Source organism: Puma concolor, chromosome B3, assembly GCF_028749965.1.
Source record: "Puma concolor isolate L17-30 chromosome B3, mPumCon1.1.hap2, whole genome shotgun sequence".
NCBI lineage: Eukaryota > Metazoa > Chordata > Mammalia > Carnivora > Felidae > Puma > Puma concolor.
Window position 1 is genome coordinate 11,550,580 of NC_141672.1, and position 19,395 is coordinate 11,569,974.

General features: G+C 58.5%; 2 protein-coding genes across 8 annotated transcripts in view; one reads left to right on the plus strand and one right to left on the minus strand.

Annotated features, from left to right (window-relative positions):
• ASB2 (ankyrin repeat and SOCS box containing 2) overlaps positions 1-7,339 on the plus strand; it is a 28,501-nt gene extending 21,162 nt beyond the window's left edge. For both annotated transcript variants that reach the window (XM_086708905.1, XM_086708906.1), the window contains exons 7-9: positions 2,894-3,458; positions 4,278-4,431; positions 6,691-7,339. In XM_086708905.1, the coding sequence (XP_086565031.1) occupies positions 2,894-3,458; positions 4,278-4,431; positions 6,691-6,827 (856 nt within the window). In that variant the 3' untranslated portion in view covers positions 6,828-7,339. The remainder of the gene's footprint in view (positions 1-2,893; positions 3,459-4,277; positions 4,432-6,690) is intronic.
• A 2,939-nt stretch (positions 7,340-10,278) lies between these two features.
• On the minus strand, positions 10,279-18,394 carry FAM181A (family with sequence similarity 181 member A). Of its 6 annotated transcripts, none has more exons than XM_086708911.1 (3): positions 18,302-18,394; positions 15,285-15,464; positions 10,279-11,634 (listed from the first exon to the last, which is right to left on the minus strand). In XM_086708911.1, the coding sequence occupies exon 3, from the start codon at positions 11,545-11,547 to the stop codon at positions 10,669-10,671; it is 879 nt and encodes a 292-aa protein (XP_086565037.1). In that variant the 5' UTR covers positions 11,548-11,634; positions 15,285-15,464; positions 18,302-18,394; the 3' UTR covers positions 10,279-10,668. The 6 variants fall into 6 exon arrangements, with proteins under 6 accessions (XP_086565037.1, XP_086565038.1, XP_086565039.1 ...); XM_086708912.1 differs by lacking the exon at positions 18,302-18,394 and adding an exon at positions 16,076-16,707; XM_086708913.1 differs by lacking the exon at positions 15,285-15,464 and having other exon boundaries at positions 18,302-18,383.
• Positions 18,395-19,395: the final 1,001 nt, after the last annotated feature.

Here is a 19,395-nt window from a genome sequence, read left to right on the forward strand (position 1 = left end):
TCTGTTCCCTATCACTGGGCTAAAATTCAGGCAGGACACTGGAACCAGGGCAGCGGCCTTGAGGACACAGAATCCTGGGTGGGGACCCGGGGCCTGGAGAAAAGACAGTGAGGCTGTCTGGGACAGAGAAAGTTGGATTCGTTTACTGGTGGGTCCTAGAAACAAGGCGGGGGGGGGGGGGGCAGTTATTGTGACTGGGGTCCAAGGTCACCTGCCCAGCTGCTGCTCTAAGCCTCCTTGAAATAGCCCTGAGCTGGGTCTGGTCTGGTCTCAGGGCTTAAGCTGGTGGGTGTGGCTCTAGCCCCAGGGAAGGGAGAAGGGGGGGGGGGGGGGGCACAGGGAACCTGGCCTCCCAGACACCAAAGGTTCTAGTGGGCGGTGGTCAGCTTTGTTCCTCTTCATGAGGTACACTTTGAGCCCTGTGGCCCCAGGACCTGCCTGTGTGAGAAGTAGAGAGACTCAGATCAGTGGGGTCACCACCTCATCCTCCAGCCCTCTGTCCCACAACACGGGCTGGGGAAAAGGAGTGATGATTTGTGGCAGGGCCACCAAGGCGGCCACTCCCTGGGGCTGGGGGAGTGAGGCATCACGGAAAGGCCTGGCCTTGGGAATTCTGGACACCTACATTCTGCCCTGGCTTTGTCATCCGCCTCCAATCCAATCTCACCCTCTTCCTCACCCCATGCCCGGGGCCTCAGTTTCACCCCCTATAAAATGGGAGGGCTGGACAGGCTGATCTCCAGACCCCGTCCTGCAGGGCATATTAGTTACTCTGTGAAGTCCTACGGAAGCGTACATTAAGATGACTTTATCGTGTTATTAGGATGACGTTTCTGGGACTGTAGGCGACGCTAGTCATGTCCCCACATTCCTGCCGCTTTCCCCTGGTTGGGCAGGGCATTGCTGGAGGCCAGCTGTGACCTGCCGGGGATGCCAGCCCCATCTGGCCAGCGGCCCCAGGGCAGTCTCTTCTCGCTGTTCTTTCCCGGGCTTGGGCATGCCACGGCTGTTAGGGAGCATTTGTTGGCGATGGCTGTGGTCCAGGGCGAGGCCCCAGCCCTGCCTTTGACCAGCACCTCTACAGAGTGAGGTCAGGCCTCCTGCGCCTGCACAAATAGAAATTAGGAGGCAATTAGCCCCCCTGGGTGTGTGAATTTCCTTTTGAGGTTTTAGGGGCAGATTTTAGGCAAACACGGCGTCACTAACAATAATAATACTTTCCGCTGAGATCTTAGCAGGAGATCACTGGCATGAGATTTCCAGGAAGCCGCAAAGCCAGCATGCCAGGAGGCTGAGAGGCATGGGAACAGGCCTGGTGGCACCTGCTTGCCTCACCACGGCCACCTCCTTGGTGGCCACATGGGGCTGGGAAGTCACCTGTCAGCAAGGGTTGGATGGATTGGGGTCAGTGGTGGAAGCTCATTCTTGCAGGTGGCAGTGGTCTAGGGGAAGAGAGTAATACAAGGGGTCAAGAGCCCCCAGAATTGGTTTACTACCTTTGATGAGTTGCCTCCTCTCTCTGAATCACATCTGTCAAAAGGAAGGTCACAGACCTCAGGCTATCCCACAGGGCTGCAGTGAAGGTAAACTGGGGCAGGCAAGTTAATGCGCGGTGACGCCAAACTCTGTGACCTATCAGCTGTCACCCTGCGTGCGACACAAGACGTACGGCAGGGGTCGAGAGTGTGGCCTGGGGAATCAGACTGCCTAGGTTCAAACCCTGGCTCCGTCACTGACTGGCTGTGTGTTCTTGTGCAAGTCACATACCCTCTCTGGGCTTCTGTTTCCTCATCTGTAAACTAAGATAGCACACGTACTAGCTCACAGGGCTACTGGGAAGTTATAATAGATGAATGCAGATGAAATGTTAAGAGCAGTGTCTGATTCAGGAGAGAGCAAAGCCAGGGATCACAGGAATCTCCAGCCTCAGCAGTACCTGACCAACCCTCTCCAGGCCACAGGCAAGGCAGACAGCCTGGGAGAGACTCGAGTTAGGCTTCAGGGAAAGAGGTGTTGAGACTCACAGGAGAGGGGAAGGGACTTTGTGAGTCACCAAGGGCTGACCGGGGCCGAGCGCAGGAGCGGTCCACGCCAAATACATTCATCCGCTGCTGTCCCCCAGGACCTGGCGGCTCCACAGAGATGCAGGACGGCACAGCCCTGGGGCAGGAAGGGGGTACATTTCTTGGTTTGCCTTTCCCGATACACGGCCTGGACAAGTCCGTCAACCTGTCTGAGCCTCCAGCTTTCTCATCAGCACAATGGGAATGATGAGACGGACTTTATGGGTTGTGGAAAAGATTAAACCAAACTGTGTTTGTAAATCCTTTAGTTGTCTCCTGGGACGCTGTGAGCTCTGGGATAGGACTGTCACTGTCCCCCTATTCCCCCGCCCCACCCAGGCAGGGCAGGTGCCAAACTTCTAGCTCCAAATTTCACTACGGGCTCCACTGCCTCCTGCATCAGGTCTGTGGGCCTTCCGGTCCATTCCTTCAGGGAATGAGTTGGGAATGGGGAACACTCTTTAACCTGAAATAAGTCAGCAGGAAATTCTTGAAACCACAGGCCAGTCGGGCTGAGATCTTTCAGAGGTAGGACTTCGGAGGCCATGGGTTCTGAGAGTGAAGCCTAGCTCCACCCCTTCCTGGTTCTGTGACTTCGGGAAGATGGTCGAAGCTCTCGGAGCCTCAGTTTCCCTGATCTGCAAAGCGGGGATAGCCGCAGACCCGTCCTTCCCAAAGCGGTCAATGTGGGACCGGCTGGCTCCCCGGCGCCCCCCGCTGGTGGGCCACTGCCTCCTCACACGGTAGTCCCCAGCGGCCCGGCCTGGACCCTCGACGCCCCCTGCCGGCCGGGCCGCCCCGTGACCCCGGCTTGCCCGCCCCACCCGCAGGATCGTGCAGATGCTGCTGCCGGTGACCAGCCGCACGCGCGTGCGCCGCAGCGGCATCAGCCCGCTGCACCTGGCGGCCGAGCGCAACCACGACGCGGTGCTCGAGGCGCTGCTGGGCGCGCGCTTCGACGTGAACGCGCCGCTGGCGCCCGAGCGCGCGCGCCTCTACGAGGACCGCCGCAGCTCCGCGCTCTACTTCGCCGTGGTCAACAACAACGTGTACGCCACCGAGCTGCTGCTGCTCGCCGGCGCCGACCCCAACCGCGACGTCATCAGCCCCCTGCTCGTGGCCATCCGCCACGGCTGCCTGCGCACCATGCAGCTGCTGCTGGACCACGGCGCCAACATCGACGCCTACATCGCCACGCACCCCACCGCCTTCCCCGCCACCATCATGTTCGCCATGAAGTACCTGTCACTGCTCAAGTTCCTCATGGACCTCGGCTGCGACGGCGAACCCTGCTTCTCGTGCCTGTACGGCAACGGCCCGCACCCGCCCGTCCCGCAGCCCTCCAGCCGCTTCAGCGACGCGCCCGCCACGGATAAGGCGCCCGGCGTGGTGCAGGTAGGCAGGGGCGCGCTTCCCAGGCCCAGCACGCGCCAGGGTGGCCTGATGGCGGATGCCCTTCGGAGCCCGGGCGGGGGGGGGGGGGGGGGGGCATCGCGGTCCGCACACCCCGCAGGCCGTGGAACCCCGTGGCCGGCGTGCTTCAGAGGCAGCAGAGCTCAGTGGCTCCCGTGCACGGGTTGCGTCCTTTGTTTGCTCCCCGGTCTGGGGGGATTTAAGGAAACAACAGCGGAGCAGGGGAATGTGGGAGACTGAGGGGTTCATCACCCACAGCAAACCTGCGCCCGGAATATGATGTTGAATGACCCCGATGGGGATGGAGGTGAGAGCAGATTGGCTAAGAGCAGACGAGGTGCAAAGAGGGACCCAGAGGCAGGACGTGGCCGTGGTGGTGACTTAAAAAGTCCGAACTTGAGATGAAAAGGAGGTGAGAAACACCCTTCTCTTGGAGATCAATGTAGTGGTTAATGGGAATCATTGCAGGGCCACTTGCTGCGTGCAAAGAAGGTGATGTTCACATTACCTTAATTCTCGTAAAAAATAACCCTCCAGTTGTCATAGTCCCATTTTCCAGACAAGGAAGTTGAGGCTTAGAGAGGTGATGTCCCAGCTGCCCGCCTTCCGCTTGTGGCAGCAGAGGCTGTGTTGAGGAGAGGGGCGAGGGCCGGTAGAACTGGATCCTGCCATGGGCGTGCCCAGTGTCCGTCCTCGCATACACCCCTGCTCTCCCCGGCCTCGGGTCCCCCGACCGATGTGCTCACAGAGGCGCTGCCTTTGGTACCGGGTGCCCCGGCCACAGTGTGTGATGTCTTCCAGTTCTGCGAGATCCTGTCTGCCCCGGAGATGAGCCGCTGGGCGGGGCCCGTCATCGACGTCCTCCTGGACTACGTAGGCAATGTGCATCTCTGCTCGCGGCTGAAGGAGCACATCGACAGCTTCGAGGACTGGGCTGTCATCAAGGAGAAGGCAGGTAGGGGCCGTTGCTGCTGCTGCTGGCGGGGCACCCTGCCCGATTCAGGCCCAGGACTCGGGGCACGTGACTGTTACTGACGTTTAACGAGCACCTACTATGTGGCAAGCTCTGTGCCGCGTGTCACATAGAGGGTCTCCAGGACTGTTCTGTGACTAGAAGACTGGCCCTCAGAGAGATGATGTCGTCATCTGAGCCAGGGTCTGCCCGCTAGTTGGTGGCATCTGGGATTCAAACCTAAGTTTGACCAACCCCGGGGTCTCTTTGCCAAATCGAGCACGTTTTCAATGGCTCCAGCTCACCGAGGGGTACCGGGACTTTCAGAGTAAGTTGCCCATGTTTGTGGGCCACTGAGGTAGTGTGGCGGGGTAGAGGAGGGAATAGTGGTCTCGGGCATTTCAAACGGTAAAGTGCATACAAAGCACCTGGGCATTTTGTTAAAAATGCAGATTCTGACTCAGCAGGTGTGGGGCAGGGCTGCATTTCAGCGTGCTCCCAGGTCTGGTCCACAGACCGCACCGGGAGCAACACTGTGGCCTGTCCACTGACTGTCCAGGTGCCCCACCCCGCAGTGCCCCACCTGTCCCTTGCCACCTTCCTCCTTGATCCCCGTGCCCCGATGAGCCCAAACGCACTGTAGGATTTTTCATTTGCACGAATGCCTGGGAAGCACTTGCATTGGACCCTTGATCGAGTTACTGGGGCAGCGACAGCGGAGGGTGGTGGTGACTTGCCCACTCACCCAGGGCACAGCTCTAGCGGCTCTCTAAACATTCACCGAGTTCGTGAATCATTGGCTGCTATCACGGTGATCCTCGGCCACTAGAGGACCGCGGAGCAGTCCCTGCTTAGATGTTGGCCCCACCCCTCCCAGTCCCCTTCTGCCCTCCCTAGAGAGGGGTAATCGCTCTCGAGACCTAGTCCCAGGGACAAATGGGCAGAACCCTTCGGTGTGCTATAAACATTTATTAGCAGGTAGTACAAATAGTTCTTAACCAACACCTGTTGTGGTAACTTTAAAGCCCACCCTCCATCTACAGAACACTCTCCACGTGCTTTTCCGTTTAATGCTGTGATGTTGACGTTATTTTACCGGATGGAGGGTGGACAGAGGCTCTAAGAGGCGGCAGGTACCCCAGAGTCTCCGAAGCCAGCCAGGCCAGCGGCCCTGTCCTCTGCTCGCCAGTGGCCTTTTGCCCTCCTCCTCACAAACTCAGTCTTCACTCAGCCGAGAAAGGGACTGAGCTTCCTGGAGGGGAGGCCCTGTCCTAAGCGAGACCAAGCAGCCAGAAATGCATCTGGATGGCATTTGAGCCACCTGGCCCCTCTGCCGTTGTTTCCACATTCCCTCTGCATCCCGATCTTCCCGGGATGGCCACGGCCTCCTCGGCTTGGCGTTGCTGTTTCCCCTGCTTGGAATGTCCCTACCTCCCTTCTTCGCCTGGCAAATACCTGCCCACCCGCCAAGACCCTGCTCAGATGGCACCATCTGGTGTGGAAGCCTTCCCCACGGTCCTGGGTTGGTTCCTCTGCATCCCTGGCGGGAACACGGGGCCAGGCAGCCAAAGGGTCAGCATGTGTTTGTTGAGTGAATGGATGGCATTCTTTGATTCAACAAACCCCTCGCCTGTGCCAGACCCTGTGCCCAGGACTGAAATAAATTGCCCCATCACCAGACACATCAACCCCTGTTCCTACCTCACCCCTCCCCCTCAGCTGAGAAAACTCCGCTGTGTGAGATATCCCGGGAGGCCTCCCAGGAGGCGGCAGCCAAGTGGGATTTGGGGACGTGTGGGGAGATGCCCCATCCCTGCCCCCACGCTGGCCTGTCTGCACCACCAGAACTCAGAGCTTAATTCCATGCATGGGGGCACTTAAGAGGTCGAACTCCCCGACCCCTTCGCTAAGACTGTGTTGGGGGGTCCGGGCTGTGTATATACAGGAAGGAGGACAAGACGAGGGGGCTGGCAGCTCCGGCTCCAGGTGTGCCCCCCACTACGTCCTCACCTGTGAAATGGGTTTGTACCTGCCCTAGCTGCCGCCTTGGGCCGTGCGGATCGATGAGGGGCGACGAGGCGGGAGCTGCCTCGCCAGATCTTTTCAGCTGACAGGGGCCGGGGTTTCGGAGCGTGGTGGGGTCCAGGCGCCCCCCTCTTATCCAGTCGTATCGATTGGGTGTCTCCTACCTGCCAGCAGTCACAGGCAAACTCTGCTGCTTGCAAACGACACGCTGGCACTTCTCTTTCTCCCCTTTCCCAGAACTCCCGAGGCCCCTGGCTCACCTGTGCCGGCTGCAAGTGAGGAAGGTGGTTGGAAAGCACCGCATAAAACTCCTGGATGCGTTGCCCCTCCCGGGCAGGCTGATTCGGTACCTGAAACACGAGAATACCCAGTAACCAAGGCCGCGTGGAGGAGTCGCTCCTCGGACTGTCACTAAGCCTCAGGACAGCCGTGTCCCCAAATCCCAGGGGGCCTGATGACAGAACGAGGCCGTGGGTTGGCCTCCGTGGCAGCTGGGGCAGCTGCCGTGACCTCACCAGGTCTCTAGGCCAGAGCTTTGCCTGGACCAGAGAACGCAACGTGTCAAGTGGGAGAAAAACCCGTGTTTGTTTTCAACCTGATGAGTGGAGCCCACTTTCTCTGCCGTTGGGAATGGCAGAGGCCCCAAGGGCAGAAGTTGTGGGGGGGCGGCAGGTGGGAGCCTGCAGGGCAGCCGCAGCCCCACCCCCGACGCTTTCAGGGATGAGTCTGCCTTTCGGAGACAACCTGCCACCGGGCTGTCCCGGTCCCCTCCCACTTTGTCTGTAAAACTCTCCACTTGACTCCTGAGCTTTTTTCCTGGAGGTGTGATCCGGCGGGGGTGGGTGGGGGACCCACTTGTCAAGTACAATAAATGTTGCACAGATGACACCTTGCCCCGCGAGTTCCCTCTCGCCCGACCCCCTCCTTCCCACAGGGCCTGGGGTCTTCGGCGCTGCTCTTGGCGCGTGTAGGGGTGGGGCAGGTGCTGGGACAGGGTGCACGACACCTTTGGGCTTCTGAAAGCCACAGGAGAGCCGGCAGCTGGAGGAGAGGGGGCAGCTTCCTGCTCTGTGAGCTGAGCGGCCTGGGGTTGGTTTTTCTGTCCTGCTTCAATCACCGTGGAAACGGGAGAAGCATCGCAAACAGGGCTCCGTGTCTACAAGCCTCCTGACACCTGGGATTGCCTCGCCCACCCATGTTTCCTGGCAGCTTGTCCTCGCATCCGGCTCACCCGTTTGCCACAAAACTTGAGATACCAGGAAGGAAAAGAAATCTGAATACGGGCCACCGCGAGTGAAGGTGCTGGAGGGGTGGCCACTGTCAACCCCTGCAAAGGCACCGAATTGGAGGCACGAAGCCTTGTCCCCTCTGCTGCCCCCCGGGATCCTCACGTGGCTCTGTGGGGGAAGCCAGGCATTTTCGGGAGCCCCCAGCCCATTTTCAGGTGGGCATGGTTGTGACACCTTCTTGGGATGCTGGGACGCACTGGGTTCTTAGAATATGAGTGCTCGTCAGTACCGGTTGGTCACAGGCACTGGTCAGGGCCCCTCCTCCCCAGGTGTCTCTCCCCAGCCTTGGCCTTCTCAGATCCCGGCCCCTATTCCCCCCCACACCCCCCACCACCCCAACCCAGAAGCTTAAGGATTAAGGCCTGGGCTGGGGCCTGTTCCCAAGGGTCGGTTGTGATTGGCTGGTGCTCAGGTTTTGCTTGGTTGTTCCATTTCCTGACCACCGCTGCTCCAGAGAACGACTTTGGAGCCACAACCCTCTGCAGAGCCCTCCTCCCCCACCCCCATACTTGGGCCGCGGAGATGTCTCAACAGCATCACCAAACACTAAAAATCCTGCAAGTGGTTCCGGTTTGTGCGCACAGCACATGGGACGTTAGTGCTGGAGATGTGAGGCTAGGAGGTGAGTTCCTGGGTTTCACTTGGAACCAGCACGACTTACTTTTTTGTTCAGGGAATCCTCTGCTGCGGCTGTATGTTTTTAACCACAGCTGTCCTACATGTGTTTGCCCCCAACTTGCTTCTGCCTGGGGAGTCACGGCGCCGTGTGCTTCTGTCCAGCTGCTTCTTAGTAAAGGTTTCTGCTTCCAGACAAGCCTCCCTGCGTTTGTATTCATGCATCACTAGGGTGTCCCCTGGGGAAAGGAGCCCAAGAGGGGCTGGGGCAGCTTTCTGAGAAAACACGCCTCCCTGGGCTCTGTTCCTCCCCCGGGGGGGGGGGGGGAGGACAGTTGGATGGCCCAGATGACTAGGGGAGGCGACTTTTGGCGGGTGCGGCTTTCTGTCAGGTCTGTGACACTCAAGAGTACCAGGTGCTCCCATCATCCCTATGACAATCTATTTTCGGTCATATTTTTCTGATAAGGAAGTTTTGGCCCAGAGAGGTTAAGTAACTTGCCCGAGGTCACAGAGCCGGTAGGTGGATCAGAGCTTCTAACACCTTGCTGTACTGTGTGGAGGGGCAGAGCAGACCGGAGCGGCCTGCGGCGAGCGTCCTGATGCCCTACCCTGTGTGTTAGATAACGACTCAGAACAAGTCTGCTGGCATCACATGGCTTCCGTGGCTCTCAAGTCCTCCCAGACCATCAGACAAACTACCAGAAACCCACTGGCTTCCCAGGGAGCAGGCCGCCCTCCCATAGAGATGCTCCACTCCAGGGGAATCCTAGAGCAAAACCAGGCAGAGTAGGAAGGGCCCTTCACAATCGCTAATCCTGGAGCCTTGTGTTAGAAAGGATTCCGAGGTTGTATCCGGCCCCCGAGGGAGAGTGACTGTGACTAGTTGAGGACACTTGCCTTGGGTGCAGAAATGGCAGGTACCTCAGTTTGCTATCACTGACCTAGTCCCTGGCTTTATAGAGTGGGGAAACCAAGGCACAGAGGGAAATGAACTTTCCAGCATCATGCTGCTAATTAGGGGACTGCAGTCCCCAGCCAGGGCTGGCCCTGCACCTGTCCCAGTGGTGAGAGCTGTGCTTTGATGAGGTCTGTGTGCTCTCAGCCACGGAGCAGGTTCACGCAGCAGAGCAGACCCTGGGCCGGTATGGAGGCGCCATGCCTCTCCAATGGCTTTGCCCTTTAGGCAGCATCAGGGCAAGACCCAGGGCCACTCCCTGCCACCAGCACCCTGCTCTGTGCCTTGTCACAGACAGGGCACCTGGTATGTGCCAGGCCCAGGAAGGGGGCCATCAGCAGGCTACCCAGGAATCTGACTTAGCCAGAGATTTTTTTTTTTTTTTTTTGGCTTGTCCACAGGGGGCCAAGCTCCAGTGTGTCCTGATTTTCTCTCTGGCCAGGGTCGGGCATGATTGCCTTGGCCCAGCCTCTGCTCTGAGGCCGTAATCAGAGTGGAAGGCATAGCAGAGGGGGACCACTCTCATCCACCCCTCACGCTGCAGGTGGGGTAAGGAGGCCCCCGGAGGAAAGGTCCAGCACCACATCCCATTGCAGAGCCAGGACTCCAGCTCCATCTCCTCTGGTACCGGCCTCCTTATTCTCTAGAGCACTGTGGACCATCTGGAGATACGGGCCTCCCTCACCCTCTGTTTTGGACCTGGCAAGCCCGGTGACTCCTCTCCACCCTCCTTCCTTTGAGTGGAGCTGCTGGCCCGCAGTGTCCATTCTCAGACACCGTGGAGGTCTTTGGGTCATTCCCGGCCACCCCCACAGCCAGCCGCCTTCCCTAAGCTGCCCTCTCCCCGGGCCCAGCCAGCATTTCTTAACCTGGGGACCATTCAACCTCATGACATCAAGATGTGGAAACTGCAAAAGAAATGTCTTTATTCTTTTAACCTTCTTATTTACAAAAAAAAAAAAAAAAAAAAAAAAAAACACCTCGAAAAGAACAGAACTGAGATTGGCTTACATAGTGGGTGGCAGGTGAACAGACGTGTAACTCTGGCTTCTGGAGTGGCTGGCGGGCCGGGGCAAAGACTGGCACGAGGACAGTGGGATGCTCTGTCGGGCTCTGGTCTGGTTGGAGAGGGGCCGGCGGAGCCCGGCCCCACAGCTCCCAAGGCAAGGGCTGACTTGGCGGCTGCCGGAGAAGCCACTGCCCCAATCCTATCCTCCCCTCCCATCCACACACACAAAGGGAAGGTTCCCAAGAGGCCACACCACTGCCCAGCTCGCTCCTCGCGCGGAGAGCTCCCTGGGCCCCCAACACCCCTACAGGCCAGAGGTCGGAGCCGAGGGCCTCCCAGCCCGGCTAGAGGTAGCCAAAGACATTGAAGATGGGTGGCGGTACAGCCGGCTTGGTGGGGATAGGCTTCAGGACCACGGGTCTGTACACTTTCTGCCCCGGCCCATCCACATCCTTGCAGAAGTGGGCCAGCTCCCCGGGGGAAGCCGGGCTTTTCCTCCATAGGCTCAGGCCGGGGACCGGGCTCTGGGGCAAGGCCCCTGGAGGACCTGGGTAGACCGGCTGTCCATGGTACTGGAAGGGGCAGCAGCTCCAGGCATTGACACGGCCCACCAGGGAGACCCCAGACATCTTGAGTGGCTCCTTTTCAGCCGGTGCCCTTGGGGATGCCGGCACTGGGGCCGTCTCAGGATCCAAGGGCTCCAAACCTTTGCAATGTTTCTTACCCTCATAGGGAGGTCCCTCCCTGGGGCCCGGCCCCCCCTCCAGCCCCAGCGGGTAGCTGTGGGTGGCCCGAGGCTCTTCCCAGAAGGAAGCGGGCAGCTGTCTTTTCCTCATGGGCACCTGGCCAGGCCTGGCAGCTTCTGGGTTCTGCCCCTGTAAGGTCTGCTCCTTAGAGAGACATTCCTCCCTGTACGGGTTCCCCAGAGCCTTCTCCTTGCAGCCCCCACCCCCGACGGGACTGGAATCATGGCCAGAATCGAGGGGCAGCCTCCCTGGCCGGTCCTCGGGTCCCCTTTTCAGGTGAGGCTCCGCCCCTCTGCCGGGGAGGCCCCGAGGAAGCCGGGAATACTTCTGGGAGAAGCGTTTGAGCTGCTTCTGCAGGTACTTGCGGTGGTCCACTGAGCGGCGGCAGGGTGCAGACTTGTCCAGGGCCGCCTTGATGTCACTGGACGCCAGGTTCACAAAGTTCAGCAGCATCTTTACGTCACTGTCGTTTGCCATCACCAGGAGGCCACTGCATGGGGCTTTCCATGAAGCGGGTGGGTTCTGCTCGTGGCTGGCAGCTCCAGGGGAGGGCACAGAGCTGACCTGGGGGGACACACAGGCCATTGGGAGTCTCTCCGGGCACCAGCACCCAGCCGCCGCCCCCCCTCTCCCCCGAGGCCGCAGGGCCAGCGCCCCTTAGCCTGAAACACAGTCCTGGGCACCGGGCTGCCCATTCAGGCCGCTGAGCACGCGTTTCCTCAGCATCTGGGAGGGAACACGCGGGCCCACTCAGTCCTCCCAAGTCTGGCCCTCCCCTGCAGCCGAGGCTCAGAGAGGCTGGGCGGCTTGCCCAGGGCGGCCCAGCCACAAGTGGCATCGCTGGGGCCGGAGCGCAAGTCTCCGCGTGCCCAGCGCACCGTGTCTCCCACACACCACGCTGCCAACGTGCGCAACTTGCCAGCGAGGTTTTTATTTTCTGAGCCGAGGCCACCGCTCCACTTTAGAGCAAGGCCAAGCCCCTTCTCTCCCCAGTGGTGATGCCCTCCCCCTCCCACCCCCGCCCCCAGGCCTGCTAGCTTCAGCCCCCCCTCTTCGGCGCCCACGCTCCACCCCCGGCGCTCACGCAGGACAGGCAGGACCCCCGTCTGGCACTCAAGCCTGGGCCTGCCTGGCGGGCTGATCTCAGACTGTGGGCAGCGGGGCTCCCCCGCAGAAGCATCTGCAGCAATTTCATGCCTCCTGGGCCACCACCCGAGGCCCGTCGCCCCTCCCCCAGGCCCCAGCCTGCCCCACGCCCCCACCCAGCCGGCGGGAGCCGCCTGAGCCTCCACACTGACCGAGGGTGCGGGCCGGCCCCGGGCCCCCCGCCGACGTGGCCTGGCAGGTTCCCCGCGGCAGACCTGGGCCAGGCCCGGCGTGGCCGGCGAGCTCCGTGCGTCCGGCTGGAAGCAGTCGTGCAGCCCTCGAGTGGGCTGGATGGAGGACGAGTCCCCGGCGCTGGGGGGCCCCTCAGGCCAATCAGGAGCGCCTCTCCAGATACAAAGCATCCCAATCAGGCGGCAGCGCCCCGTTCCCACATTCTTTGCCGTCACAAATTGTCACCATGGGGACCATCACAAAAAAGACAGCTCCCAAATGCAATCATTTCCCGGTAAATTTCTACCCTTCAGCCCCTCCTCCCCTTGACCTCGGTTCCCTGGTTTCTCGAGGGGGCAGTGCGTGTGTGTGTGCGTGTGTGTGTGTGTGTGTGTGTGCATGTGTGTGTGCGTGCGTGTGTTTAAAAAGTCCAGGATTGAGGAGGGGCTGGGCCCAGAAGAGATGGGCTTGCATACCTCCCCCAAAGACTCCAGGCCTACAGCTGCCATGCCCCAGTGCAGACAGACAATCGGACGGGGTAAGCCGGGGCGGGCTCTTTCCCCTCTGTCCTTGAGTGTTGAGTGTCTCTCCCTCTCCCCCTCCCGCCCCGTTCCTCTCTCCCTCTCTGTCTCTGTCTGTCTCTGTCTCCCTCTTCCCAGCCCCCTCCCGGAGGCACCGGCCACTGGCCAGCCTGTGAGGGCAGGCGGCTCGCTGATGTCGGGAAAGGTAGCCGGGGAAGGACTCCCTAACGAGGTGCTGGGATATCCATGGGAAGGGAGCCGGAGCTCTCAGGAATCTTGTCTTTATGTTTGCTTCCTCAATTGAGCTGCACAAAGCCTGAATTGCCCATTCAGCGCGGCCGGACAAAAGGCTGGCGTTGCACGGTCCCCTTGCATTTGTAGTCAAACAGTTAGGGACTTAAATCGAGTCGTCATGATGGAGAAAGAGGTGGACAAAGCCCATAGAATTGCCATCAGCAAACATTTTCCTGTGTCATATTAGCCAGTCTCCATGGCTCCCCCTGGCCTGGGGACAATGGCACAAGTTTGCACACTTGGCTACTGTCACCGTGCCAACGCCGGCGGGGCCGCAAGCGGGCCGCTCTGAGCGAGCGAGGGAGCCCTGCGCTGGCCGCTGGCCCTGCCCACTGACTGGCCGGAGGGAAGGTGAGGCCGCGGGCGGAGGCAGGCTGATCGGTGCGGCCTCCGTGCCGGCCGACCTGGGCGGGCCCCGCGCCTCCTGCCTTTCTCTGCTCGGCCTCCTTTCCCTTCCACCTCTTCCCCTTCCTGTCCTTTCCCCCCTTCCTCTTCCAGCGTCTCCTCCGGTCCTCCGCTCAGCTGAACGGCCGGGCCGGCGGCCTACACCCCACCTCTGTAGCACGGTCTGTGATGCCAAGGACTCCTCTCTGAGGTCCCCTCGCCCGCATGGTAGCAGTTGCAGGGCAGGCCCAGGGGACTCACCCAGGAGGATGGTCCCACCCCCTCCTGCTGGCCAATAGACTGCTGTCTCTGGCCACAGTGGCCTGGCTTCAAGCCGCCTCCCTCTCTGGCTGGAGGGTCCCTGCAGGCCAAATGAAGGGTTTGGAGGAGAGGGCCCTGTGCCCACAAGCCGGAACTTAATTTAGGGATCGGGGATCGGGCGTGGGATCCCCCGTGCCCCTCCCCCTGCTGAGGCAGCGGGGGGAAGCAGGGGCTGGCACGGAGGTGTCTCTGGACTGGAGTCTCCCAACCGCTGGCCATCCCCCGCCCTGGAGAGCGGCCCCTCTCCGCGGCCGCACGACGGCTAAGTCATCGTTGCTCTAAGCGCTGAGAGCCGAGGGTTGTCTCTGCAGCAGAACCGAGCCCAGCCTGACCGGTACAGGCGGGAACATCCTTGCTCCTCCGAACTGGCCCTGCACAGGGCTGCCCTGAGGTCACCGGGGTGGGCCCCCTGCTTGGGGGCCAGGTCACATGGCTCGGCTAGTGTTCGAATCCCTCCGTAACCCAGCACTGGCCCACTTAACCGCCTTCTGCATCATTCTCTACTGGGACGCTGGCTTCAAACCATCCCGGCCCATTCCCTCTGTGGCCTCCTGCAGGCTCGGGGTCTGTTCCCGCTGCAGCCCACCGGGCTTTGCTCGCCGGTGACGTCGTCCCCTCACTGCTCTGCCAGTAGCAACCCCCCGAGGCCAGTGAACCTTGTGGGGTCTGAGTCCATAGCTTAAAAAGTCATTCCATTGTGCTCTTATATGGGCTGTTTTTCCTGTGTGTTCTTCCTACTTATTGAGGAGAAAGAAAAGAAGGGAAGAAGGGATGGAGGGAAGGAAGGAAGGAAGGGAGGAAGGAAGGAAGGAAGGAAGGGAAGAAAGAAGGGGAGAGGAGGGAGGAAGGGAGGAAGGAAGGGAGGAAGGAAGGGGGAGGAGGGAGAGGGCGGAGGGAGGGAGGAGGAGGGAAGAAAACTGATACTTGGTCAGCGCCTTATATGTGCCAAGAGCTGCAATCAGTGATCACATGTAGAAGACCCCACCTGACCCCGCGACAGCTCACTGAGGGGAGTACTGCTATGAAGGATGTGAGACTGAGCTGCTTTCTCAAGGCCTCACAGCCAACAACTGGCAAAACTGAACTTGAAGCCAGGCCAGTCTCCGTGCACCCTCTCCCATCCCTATGTTTATAGATCCAAAATGAAGTCTAACCTCCTTGGCCTAACCCAGAAAGCCTTTGGTAATCTGACCCCTAACCGGGGCCTGGCGCAGGGTAGTTTCTCACTAAATGTTTCAGGAATCAAATATGTTGCCCACTCCACCGAACGGAAAAACTGCTGCCTCTATTTGTTTGTTTGTTTACTATTTGCCCCACCCACCCATCTACCTCCACCTGAGTGAGCTCCGTGAAAGCAGGGCACAGCTGCTCATTCACCTCCGCATTTCTGTAGAACGGCCTCGGCACAGAGAGGACTCAGTGAAGGAGCCTGGTGATGGCTACGGTCGCACCTGACAACACATCCTCGGTGTTCCTTCCGGACTGTGGGCGTGTGGAGAACAGGGAGCACTGTTTCCTAATTGCATCTCTCTGCACCAGACGGGGCCACTGAAGCACCTGTTCAAGGCACGTGAGCGGGGCTGACTTGAACTTGAGACTGCCTTCCCCATCATCCGTCACGGATGCGGGTCTCTGACCTTCCAGCTGCGCCAACCCCTCCTCAAGATTATTTACATGGTTCAGTGTCAGGGACTTCCGGGTTCTAGTAACTCCACTCAGCACCCGCGTGCGGGGACCAGAGGGCACGGAGGAGGGGGGCTTCCTTTGCTCACTCCTCTGTCCCCAGTGCAACGTGCTGGAGGGGAGACCAACTCTGTTCTGACAACTTAACAGCCATCTTCTGTCCACCCATCACTGGGACAAACACCCCAACTTTCCCTGGTTTCCCAAACTACCTGGAGCCACCCATCCAGAATTCCTGGACGTCATCTGACATAACCCACTTCTAGAATTCAGCCAACGCAGCTGCAGATTGGAAACAAAAGTGAGAGGAGGCAGGTGACAATGCATGAACCACCCAGCCAGAGGGGGACCCTGGAAGGTCACCTGGAGCAGTGGACTTTCGAACTGTGTTTCCACAAAGAAGCCCCTTAAACAGACTCCTGAGGGAGTCCAATATATGAAACAGTGACAGGGACGTGCTAGGAGGGCAGATTTCTTTTACACACCCAAATGCGATAATTTCCACTTATTTTGAAAACAGATTCACACCAGGAGAGTGTTTTGATGACCTAGAACTTCAAAATCAGGAGTTGTGGATTACAGTCTAGTATCGGCCATATTTTGCTCTGGTTGCAGAACCTATAGAAATCTTGACGTAAAGAGATAAGAGGCTAAAATGGTAAATTTTTAAAAGTCTGTCTTGCTATCTCAGGATAGTCATCAAATGAAAACGATTCCCCGAGAAGCTTTAGTATCTAGTCCCCTGGGGCGTTAACCGGTTAACTGCCCAGGCTAACGGGTCTCGTGTGTTGGCTTGTGAGCTACAACTCGTTTGAGTGTGTGTTTGTTAGTACAGTTTTTAGCATGTAATATTTTCAATCGCCAAAAATAAATTTTAAAGACAATTTTACGTTTCCACACCTCTGTAGAAAGTTCCGTTCTAAGAGATGGGCCATCTTCCCATTTTAGAGGTGAAGAAGAGAGGCCGGGTGGGGGAGATGATTCACCCAAGGTCAGGCTGTTCTGCACCCTGACGTCTGCTCAGAGCTCGGCCCTAGACAGCACTCACCACTGGATCAAGGTATATGACACATAGTGAGCCATTTGTTCAATGGATAAGGAAACTGAGGCACAAATTAGCATGGAAACTTGCCCAAGGTCGTCTGGTCAGTAAATGGCAGACCAGGGACTGAGATGCCGGCAGCCGGGTCCAGACGCTTGGTCGTGACCATTGTATGCTGTTGCTCCCTGCTATTAACTAACTCGCAGGCCCCGACTCCCTCCTAGGGGCTTAGCTAACCCAGAGAGCCAGGCACACCCCTCCCGACCTGCCGACTTGGGCCTGACCATCTCAACTCCGGAAATACACAAGTGCCCCTTCAGAGGCACAGCGGCACGGCCAGCACCTCGCGGACGTGTGACAGACATCACAAGATGATTTATGTAACCCCCTTATATAATGGGAGTATTTCTATCAAAGACTGGCCTGAGGCAGGCTGTCAGCTGTAATCAGAACAGACAGGCCTTTCCACTTTTCTTGGAAAGAAAGGCATTGGGTTGAAATAAACCCCTTTGGCTGCCAGGCCGCCAGACTGGGGGCTTCCTGCCCTGGTGACCTCCTCTCACAGCCAAGGCTGAGCACCAGCATGGCGGTGCCCTCAGAGCAGCTGGAGACCTCGTGATGCCTCACAGCCCTGCTCCCCAGTCCCCGCGCCCCTGGCCGTGGCCCGACTGCAGCGGCAGAGACAAGTGTCAGTGTGACCGTCTTTAAGGTCGAGCTAATAGCAGCTCGCTGGCAGAGTGGACAATGAGGATTAAGAGAGATCATCTGGGGAACGCCGGGGTGGCTCAGTCGGTTAAGCATCCGACTTCGGCTCAGGTCATGATCTCACAGTGTGTGAGTTTGGATCCCACCTTGGGCTCTCTGCTGTCAGCACAGAGCCCACTTCGGATCCTCTGTCCCCATCTCTCTGCCCCTTCCCTGCTCGTGCTCTCTCTCTCTTAAAAAGAAATAAACAGGGGCGCCTGGGTGGCTCGGTCGGTTAAGCGTCCGACTTCGGCTCAGGTCACGATCTCACGGTCCGTGGGTTCGAGCCCCGCGTCGGGCTCTGTGCTGACAGCTCAGAGCCTGGAGCCTGTTTCCGATTCTGTGTCTCCCTCTCTCTCTGCCCCTCCCCTGTTCATGCTCTGTCTCTCTCTGTCTCGAAAATAAATAAACATTAAAAAAAAAAAAAAAAAAGAAAGAAACATTGGGGCACCTGGGTGGCTCGGTCAGTTAAGCGTTCGACTTTGGCTCAGGTCATGATTTCACAGTTCATGAGTTCGAGCCCCACGTCGGGCTCTGTGCTGACAGCCCGGAGCCTGGAACCTGCCTCGGATTCTGTGTCTCCCCCTCTCTCTGTTCCTCCCCCACACGTGCTCTGTCTCTGTCTCAAAAACGAATAAATGTTAAAAATTAAAAATTTAAAAAAAACATTAAAAAAAAGAGAGAGATCATCTGTGACCAAGCTAGTACAGTGCCTGGCTCAGAGTCTGTGCCCTTCCCCCAGCTCTGCCCCTCTGGGCTGGGTCCACAGCTGCCCAGGGAAGCCCAGCCTGGGCACGGCTCACCCATAGAGAGGGGCTGATGTGGCAGGAATAACACAGCAGTCATGCCTTTACGCCCCTGTTGGGTGATCCCCATGGACCACTGCCCCTCACTGATCCCAGCTACTGTGCCACATGTCTGTCACCTTGCCTGTGACTCCGGGAGCCTTTCTGGTGCGTCTCTTCACCCAACGCAGGGCACAGCCAGGAATGAAAAGTCCGTTTAATCTCAACTGCCAACTCGGATTTGATTGGTGATGGCTGGCAGGTGCCCTGTGGAAAGATTCCGAGGGCCCCGCAGGCCCAGCAGTTAGAATGCCCTGATCAGCTAGTCATGCCTTCTGTGGGTGCGGATGGAGATGGGCTGGCTGGATGCCAGGTGTCCCTGCCTCCAGCTCCCAGTCACAGGCTGCGAAGCCAGGGTGTGCAAAGCTTGGCGTTCTGGTAACCCGACCCTTGGGATTTTAATCAAGGGAACAGAGTCCCAGAGAAAGACTGATTTTCCAAGTCCTCAAGCGCTCCCACTTCCCAGACCAGAGCTCATTGACTCAGTGCAATACACAGAGACTAGAGTGGGTAGGCATTTTGGAGAATAGAGGCACCGAGACGTTTAGGACAATGGAGAGGGGAGGTCGCCATGGCAGGGCGTGGGGGCAGAGATAAAGTTAGGAAGAACGGTTGAATCCCCCATGTACTTCTGCATACAGTAGGCACATAATAAAGGTTTGCTGAACAAATCACAACATGGAGCAAAATGACTGGTTGGCTTCTGAGTCCTGTTGGGGGCTCCGGTAGCCAGTCATAAAACATCCTGGGAACAGCATATGCTCCGTGGCCCTCCCGGCCACAGCTGTCCCCCGGCAGTTCCACATAAACAATGCACTCTCTCATCAGAGAGGAGCCCTTGCCTCCCCGAATTGGGATTTCCTAAGAGAAAGGTGACAGGGGAGGAGCCCCACTCCCCTTAAATACCATGATGCACCGAGAGCTTTATAGCTGCTATCTCAGATATAATGTAATCATCCGTAACAAACCAATGACTGAATAAATAAAACTTTCTGAGGGGGGCGTCATCCTTCCCATCTGACAGATTAGGAAACTGAGGCTGCAGGAGGTAGAAAAGCTCTCCTCTGACCTCTGAGCAAAGTGGCAGAGGACCCGGGGTTTGGATTCGGTTTGTGTCTACACCACAGCGCCCCTCAGAGGAGGCAGGGGATGTTGTCCCTCTTGGCTTGTCGCC

Bases quoted from the DNA above. Each gene is read 5' to 3' on its own strand.
- FAM181A (XM_086708907.1), bottom strand. From the start codon at position 12,578: ATGCTTTGTATCTGGAGAGGCGCTCCTGATTGGCCTGAGGGGCCCCCC. The intron at 11,635-12,368 runs GTCAGTGTGGAG...GTGTCCCCCCAG, and splicing joins GGGGCCGGCCCGCACCCTCG to GTCAGCTCTGTGCCCTCCCC.